The sequence below is a fragment of the Excalfactoria chinensis genome, chromosome 2, assembly GCF_039878825.1.
Source record: "Excalfactoria chinensis isolate bCotChi1 chromosome 2, bCotChi1.hap2, whole genome shotgun sequence".
NCBI classification, from domain to species: domain Eukaryota; kingdom Metazoa; phylum Chordata; class Aves; order Galliformes; family Phasianidae; genus Excalfactoria; species Excalfactoria chinensis.
In genome coordinates this window covers 104243950-104252774 of record NC_092826.1, presented here as the reverse complement: position 1 = coordinate 104252774, position 8825 = coordinate 104243950, and the positions used below count along the sequence as shown (strand labels likewise).

The 8825-nt window shown below is 41.0% G+C and overlaps 1 protein-coding gene across 1 annotated transcript; it reads left to right on the top strand.

The window, feature by feature from the left end:
- The first annotated feature begins 227 nt into the window (after positions 1–227).
- On the top strand, positions 228–874 carry FERD3L (Fer3 like bHLH transcription factor). Its single transcript, XM_072330156.1, has one exon. The coding sequence runs from the start codon at positions 242–244 to the stop codon at positions 791–793; it is 552 nt and encodes a 183-aa protein (XP_072186257.1). The 5' UTR covers positions 228–241; the 3' UTR covers positions 794–874.
- The last annotated feature ends 7951 nt before the right edge of the window (positions 875–8825 follow it).

Here is an 8825-nt window from a genome sequence, read left to right as displayed (position 1 = left end):
GCTTTGCCAAGAAGGAACTGTCCTTGATCGCTGTGACAGGATTGCCTCGCCGGGGACTCCTCTCTCGTGAGCATCCACGCGTCCCCGAGGGGGGCTGCCTGTCTCCTCTCATCAGCATCACGGAGGGAAATTTCACAGCCGCTCTTTCTAGTCTTTCTAATCCTGTTATCCGAGGGGTTATAAATATTAACGCCTCCGAAGCTGGGGATGGGGGACCCGATTAAGCCTACTCCGAAGTAAGATGTCAGCCGGCCTCTTCCCGGCCCACCGGCTCCCGGAGCTGCTCCGCGGCACAGCCCCGCCGCTTCCCTGCCCGGAGCGGCTTCTGGGCGCCTCGGTGCTGGGCTTCGTGGCCGACATCTCACTGGGAAACCCCCAGAGTTCATCCCGGGTCGGGCCGAGCCTGGGGCTAACCCCCGAGCCTCCCTTTGGGGACAGAGCCCTGTCGCTGCGGGAGGGGATGGCCCGGGGACTGCCTTTGACTGCCTTCGGAGAAGGGGATCTCGAAGAAGAGGAAGAAGAGGAGGAAGAGGAGAGGATCCGGAGCTCTTCCCTACTGGACAGACCCAGGAGAAAGAGGGTTATCACCTACGCTCAGCGCCAGGCAGCCAACATCCGGGAGAGGAAGAGGATGTTCAACCTCAACGAGGCGTTCGACCAGCTGAGGAAGAAGGTGCCCACCTTCGCCTACGAGAAGAGGCTCTCCCGGATAGAGACCTTGCGCCTGGCCATCGTGTACATATCCTTCATGACCGAGCTTCTGAACGGCTGCAGCAGGCAGGAAGCAAGCTAGGGGCAGCGAGGCCCGGAGGGACTGGGCTGGAGCCGGACACCTCCCTTAACCACGGGCTCCTTGCCTCGCAGCCGGACCGTACAGGAGTGAGATTCAAAGCGAAGGGGGTGTGAAGGGCAAGGGGAGCTGGAGAGGTTCGATGTGTGTAGATTTGTTAATATATATCGCTTTTGTAAAGGAAGTGTGAGGCATTTTGGTTATTGCTTTTTGACTGCTTGCTTTAGCGTTTTGCAATTTGTTGCCTTCGAGAACAGATCGGATGGGGCAGCAGAAGTGGTGCTGTCTGAGGTTTGGCTTTCCAGGGGATTCCGTTGCCAGCCCAGCTGCCGGCCGGGGTCTATGGAAAAATAATAATAGTAATTAAAAAAAAAAAAAAAAAAAAAAAAAAACCTGATGTTATGTTTTTTTGTTTGTTTGTTTGTTTTTAATAAAAAGAATACTGCCTTTTTCTCTGAAATCCATCTTGGTAAGTCTAGGCTGTGTGTCACAGGGAGAGTTAAATGGAACCTCTAGACCAAGCCACTGTTCTCTCCCAGGACCAGTTCTGCCCTTGCCTGTGAGCGTCCAATGCCGCTGCTAGCACTGACCGGGCCTGCCGGAGCAGGGCCAGGCTGCGGTGTGATGCGGTCGGGGTGCGGCGGAGACCGGGACCGGGACAGCCCTGCAGCTGCGGGGCTGTAGTGTTGCTGTTTCTACCCGCAGGAAAGAGAAAACCCTCAGGTGTATGGGCTTTGATTTTGAGGACGCTACTCAGAGCCTTTCCCCTTTGTTGTTTGTTAGGTGTACTTTTGGTTTGGTTTTTCCTCGTTTCATTTCTGCGAGGAGAGAAAATGGGGAAGAAAAAAATCATGTTGAAAGGCGGAGCGGGTAGAGGAGGAAAGCCTAGGCCGGCCTTGAGCCTGGAATAGGGAAGGAAGTGGGGGTCCGCTGCCCATGCGGAGGAGTCGGCGGCTCTCCTTCCTCTGGCCTGAAACGGGGGTCGGTCTTTTAGCATTATTTTGCCAAATCCTGGGCGCTGCCGGCTCCTCCCGTTGCCCCTTCTCCCGGGGCAGGCGTGGCTCGCCGGATCCCTCCCAGCTCCTGCAGCCGCCCGCCCGCAACCAGCGATCCGCAGCCTGAGACAGAGAGCAGAGGAAGCACAGCAGCTGACCCAGGTAAGGCAGTGGGCTGCTGCCTTCGAGGACAGCTTTTACTTCCACTGCATGAAATTAAAGTGATATCAGAGACATCGAGATTGACTCCGGATTCTAAGGAAGAATCTAAATCCCACCCTCATAGTTCTTTGATTTCTTTTCTCACGCTTTTGTCAGCTCTTGTGATGAGTCGTCTTTTTCTTTTCCCATTCACGTTAGTATTACCATCACAATATCCTGTTTTGTTAATGAAGTATTCTTTCTCTTCTAATTTGTTTCTCCGGATCCTCTTCCACTTGTTTTTGTTGACCTCCCTGACTCCATACGCTGCATCTTTTTTCTGGCTGTAGGGATGATTTTCTTTCCAAGAGGCAGTTGAATGGTTAATGCAGATGGAGACTCTAGAAAAAAAGGTGATTCACCTCGTCAGGATTTTTTATTATTATTATTATTTTATTTTTATTTTTATTTTCTGTTTCTGAAAATAAAATGAGAAAACAAACCAAGAATGAGCAATGTTCCGTAATCAATGACTGCTTACATAACCCAGGTGCATTTTACTGTTAGGGCTGCATCAAGTGAGAAATAAATAAATAACTAAATAAATAAAGGCAAATTATTCAGTGTTCACTTCTTAACACTATTTCTCTGCCATCTCCACACAACCACAACTTCCTCAGCATAATTATATATCCTTACATATTTTTTCTTGCACTGGATAAAATTAGATCTCTGTAGAGTACAGAGCCTTACATGAGAAGATTCACAATGTAAACATGCCTGTCACAAATAATTCTAACATTGCTGTGTTTCTTTTCTTGGTTTAATAACAAAACATTGGAATGTGCTCAAGCTTTTCCACACTCGTGTTAAGGAAGAGAGAAAAGCAAAAAATAATTGTTACATTTTATTTTAAAATACAAATCAAAATCTGGACCTTGCAGTATGAGTGCTTATCTCTGAAAAATTACCAGATATTTTATACAGTAATGAAGAACAGTGGTAGCAATCTTATATGAGCCACCAATTCTAAAAATAATGTTTGAATTTAGAAGTGTACTCACACTACAGGCCAGTGAAGAGAATATGCATACAGCACAAAGATACATTTTGCATTAGTGACAGGCTTCAGAGGAGCATCTTGGCAGCATACTGATTTATAGGGGCTGGGTAATTGATGAAGGACTTTCATTTTTTGCTTTGTGCCTTTCCAAAGCAAGCAAAGATTTAACAGAATGGAAATCTCGGTGTAATTTTTCTTGAATGAACTTCTGCTACAACTGAAGCATACCATTCAAAGCAGTGGGAAGCCACGCAGACCCATCTGACTCCTATGTAGATGTACTGAAATCATGGAATCATAGTATCAGGTTGGAAAAGACCATTGATGTCATCTAGTCCAACATTCAGTCCTGCAAGCTCAGTTTGATGAGAACCGAAATGCATTTTTAAACACTGCAGAAAGCCTCCTTCCTGTCATACAGTCCTACATCATTGAAGCAACAAGACTGTGGGGTCCATTCTCACAACAGAGTCATCTTACTTCAAAGTAGATGCCTCGTAATCTGTGGAATCACATAGTAAAAAATAGTGCGTCAGGTCTGTGAAGCCAGAGGAATCCTGGCCCTAATGCAGTATGTGCAGAGTTGCTGCTGACTTCAGTAAGGGTAGGATTTCACCCACTGTATTTCCAGGACTTCCCCTTGCTCAGAAACTTTGCTGCCACCAGCGTTGGGGCCAATCACAGTCCTTGGACTCCCCGAAGCACCATACCATTATCACCACATCAAGAACAAAAACTGACAGTGTCAATTACTTCTGGGAAAAGATAATAAGGGGTTTTTTAAAGCCCCAAAGCAGTTTGATCATAGCCCATTTTTAGATACTCTTCAGAGATGGGTTTGTTTATATTCTTTTTGCCCACCGAAGGCTGCCTTTTGGTAGAAAGTAGCCCTTCTAGCTATCGTATTACAATTAGCATTCAGACATGTAAACCAAGGAATAAGTCTAGATGAAATCATGTTTCAGAGGCATTTCCAAGCTTTCTAAGGGAAGAATAAATAATCAAATGATTTTGCAATCTATAGTCAGGCTGAGCTTGCTTTACATCTGCTCAACTTGAAAGGAGTTTTAAGCAAATTAATGCTGGAAACAGAACAAAATATTATGATAGCACCACAAACTCCTGCATCCACATTCTGACTAGCTACTACAGCCCCATGATTGGTGTTTATTATCACATTGGTCAGCGTTTCCATTATAAACAGTCAAGTGTGGAGGGTTTCTAACTCAGCTACAAAAATTCCCTCCAGAATGAAACTTGATAAGTGAAGCCTTATTCCAACAACACTCTGTTCTTTTACAAACTCTAAAATGAATTAGTTTTTGAAGTCGTGGGGGTTCTAAGCAAAAATTATGGAAAAGGATATTTGATTTATTTTTATTCTACAGATCAGTGGTTCTTCTCAAAGAAATTTTCTGTGCAGCTCCTTTGGTCTTTCCAATGACTGAACTCTCTGAATTTTCTTTTAATTAAAAGTAACTGAGATACCAATACTTAAAATGTAACTGTTTCGCATACTGAAACTCTAATTTCCTAAAACTATTGTTTTTACAGGGCTTAAATGCTACCAATCTGCAACAATGGCAGCCATGCTTCTCCTAGTATACACAGAACAGAACAGTTAATAAAGATAGGTAGGTATACCAATTGTAATATTTTTGTAGTACAGTAAAATGTATAGTCTATTCTAAAATAAAATAAAATGATTTTTTTTAAAAAAAGCTAAACACAGTCAATTCAGAGTATTTTTTCTTAAGTTTTATTTTGAAAAAGCAAACTTGCTTCAGACCTTGAAATGAATATTCATCACCAGAATGAAAAAAAACAAAAACAACAACAAAAAAACAAAAAAACAAAAAAACAAAAAAACAAAAAACAAAAAAAACTGAATGAAGATATTCAACTGCAACTGCCCTAAAAACTAGCAACTTAACAATTGCAGCTCAGGTATTATTTAATAGTTTGTCTTCATTTAATTCAGATTCAACTTTTTACCTTTTGTATCCCAGATTCAGGGGTAACCTGATCTGGTTGGCACCAAATATTAGGCCTTTAAAATGTTTTACATCCACCATTCCATAAATCAGCCAATTCCAAGGTCCTTACACACTTGAAATTCCCATTCCTTCATAGAATACAAAGTAAGGCAGATATTCTATAATTACTACTTTTGAGTTGTGTAGTGCCAATTTCCACATGAATCCACACTTGTAAGGACTGCAATGTAACCAAATCCCTATACACATTACATTGCTTTTGAGTGGCATACACTTCTCACAAGGCCTTCAGTGCCATTGCTGGGTCTCATGGCACCTCCCAAAGGGTCTTGAATGGGTCTCAAATAGAATTATTTAGTGCAGAATGGTAAAGTCATTACTGTTACATGGAGCTTTATATCAAAACATGGTGGTCAAACACACTGCGATGCTAGGCCCATTTAAGCTTTTGTCTTTTTTTCTTTGATAACTTAAAAAATAAAACTTAAACTTAAAGACTTTGATGACTTAACTGTCTCTCTTCATCAGGAGATAATAATTATCCATGTTATTTCCAGTTTCATCTTGTCTTACTCCAAGCCTTACAGAGGATCAAGAGGGAGCAGTGCATTTTGTTTTCTACAAAACAAAGAAGTCTGTGCGAGAAGGAACTTCACCATAAATACATGAATTCATACAAGGACAAGAAGTTAATTCAAATGCTGATATTTCTTTTTTCTTTTTTCTTAGTACTGTTTACATATTATAAATTCTTCATCATTTCTAATGAATTCTTACCATTGAAATTCTGTTATCAGAAGAAAGAGTTGTGAATGTACCACAGAGGATACATTAGTAAATGTTTCAAACCAAATATCCTCACTGCTCGAATATCTCACTTTCCTGTGGAGTACATGATCTCTCTGAGCTGGGTGAAGGTTGGTTAAAGAAGGGTTTAGTTATGTGGGATCATTTATTTTTTATATGACCAAGATGAGATATAGCAAGGTTCTGTTTTTTCATAGATCACTGCTGAAACTAAGGATATTAAAAATTGAGAACTGAAGCCACAGGCATTACTTATAACCCTGATGATGAAGTGAAGATCTGTAGCTATGATAACCCTTTTCTGTTCAGCAGGCAGTGATGATTGTGATGCCCCTAGTGCTCACAATTAATATTTCTGGAAATATGTAGTGTGTTTTTCTGTGCCCTGAGATTTCTTCTCAAGCCTGCACTTCTATGGGCAAAAGTGTCACTGAGCAAAGTGAGAAAAGACACTGAATCTCAAGGGGTCCAAGCAGTGTCTTTAGAGAAAATGACAGTTGCAAAAACCTCTCAACTTTAATAAATATACTGCATGATTTGAAGTACAAGGTTTGAACACAGAATATGCAGAGAAACTCTAACAAGTATAGGGAAATACCCAAAAAGCCTTGACATCTCCACCAGACCCAAAGGTATGTAGTACTTCATATCCATCTTCCACTTCTCCACTGCCCTTCTTTCTAATCACAAACAGGGAGCCCTTGAAACACACAAAAAATATCTCCTTTAGAACACATTTACTTGAAAAATGAATGCAAACCCAGTAGAGCTAAATCCAGTCACAGTACATCAGATTTCAAGTTGCAAGTGTGCTATGTTTCTTATGAAAGCTGGCGCCAGTGATCACATTCTGCCATTGAGTTCACTCTGTGTAGTTGCATATTTCCTTAACAAGTATCTGAAATCAGCCCCTTTCACAGAACTGACAGCCAGAATTATGCCATCTTTCCAAATGCAAAGATCATATGATCCATCTGTTGTCTCAACCATGCAGGGGAAACACTTTCCAAAGAGAAATGTGGGTTGGCCCCAAATGTATGTAATTATCCAAATACTGAAGTGTTTCAGATGTTTCAAGGTGCTCTTGGACCTGATCTTGGCCATCTAAGCTCCTATGAAGTCTTTTAGAATAACGTACATAACTAATTCATTGAGTTGGCAGCAAATATTTGGAGTACAGTAATAATTTAAAAATAATTCTTAAATAACATTGTGCTGAATCAGAGATCTAGGACTCAAGAATATAATCAGGGGGCATTTCAGAGTGCTTACGCTTTTAAGTAAATCACATTTTTGTTCTTAATATCACATATAAACAAAAAGAAAAGAGAATTCAGTGAATATATAGAAAGTGCTTTCAATCATATTTTAATGATATGCCAGAAAACTACATTAACTCTGTTGCATCCTTGACTCAAAGAGTTCTACAAAACTACCAGATGCAAAAGGAGTTATAGGATTATAAAGAATAGTCATGGACAAAATAAATAAATAAATAAATAAATAAATAAATAAATAAAAAGGTGATTGAGAGACTGTGAAATGAAATGCTATCTCAGATCTTACCCCGCCTACCTTGAAAACGCGTGGAATTCATTTCATATAACATCTGAGCCAGTTTAACTTTTCTTTGCAAATATCTTGAATGTTGCCAAATATGATTAAATGAATAGTTTACGTTCTCATCAGGTACCACCTCCTTGACATGCAGAACCCAAATTTTAATCATGAGCAAATGGAACTTTCACCAAAGTACTGATAACTGTGCTTGAAAAAGGAAACCAAGCCCTGGTGAGATGGAAGAGACAGTTCAAGTCTTATTGCTGAAAACACCTTTACCAGTCTCAAGGCAATAAATCTGGAGACATACAGATGTCCATTACTTTACTCTGTCAACTGTACTTGGGTTCACAATAGCTTCAGTCAACTCTCACAGTTATATTTTCCACACATCCAGGAACTCAAAGATTATGGCATCCTCTCTCAAATCATAAATGCCATACCTACAGGCTGAACCACATTATACTCTTGTGTTGTTAACAGCATGAAGTCTGCCCATGGAGAGAAATGAGTGCTGCCAAAGCTATGATGTGAGCATATGGTATTTGTCATATTTTAAATATGCAAGCACATTTTCCCCAAAATAGAAATTTCTCATATTCTCTGAGAGTAGTAAAAGCATGAGTTTTCAGTGTCCCACTGTTCAGATCCTTTGATGAATAGAGTACGTAAGCCAAGTCTTTGACTAGAGAGGATTTTGGAGGAGAGGGTCAAGGGTCTTTGCTTCCAAGCTGAGAAGACATACCACATATCTGAGATTGGTGCAGAATGTGAAATGTTATAATGACATGTCTTTCAACCTGACTTCCCCTTCCAAATTGTAGTTCTCCTGAAGCTACGGGTCATTAACATTATTTATTAGGAGGGTTTCTGAAATTCTTCTGCACCACGAAAACACTCAATATAACCCCAAAGATGCAGAATGACCTTAGGGGAGGAAAGAGGGGGCTTACTGCCCAATGTCTTTCTTCTGCTGAAAGCACTCACTGACACATTTTCAAATGGCAAGAAGTCTTCATAGAGAATGGTAATACTTGCCCTGCAGAGGCGGAACTGCTGGCAACACCATAGAGATTTCCTGATCAGAGAGAATCTGGGGAAAATACAAGCTATATTTCTTGTGGTCTCTTCCCACTCTATGCATTATGTTACTACTACTTGTATGGCACTACTGTCCTGCATGTGTATTGCAGATGGAGTTTTGCTATGTTGTGTGCTATCTGACATGCCACTGGTGTTACTGATGGGTCATTAATTCTTTTACTTTGGCTTTGGTGCCCTTGCAGTAGCATGGGATCTACTGTGGATTTCACATACCATTTTCAAATGCTCTTAAGCAAGGTATAATTATGACTTCATGTTGTATAATATTTTGTCAGCTTCTGGGAAGTAAAGAGCAATGGAAATTGGATTTTGTTTGTTGGTTGTTGTTTTGTTTGTTTGTTTGTTTGTTTGTTTTCCTCCCCTCAGTG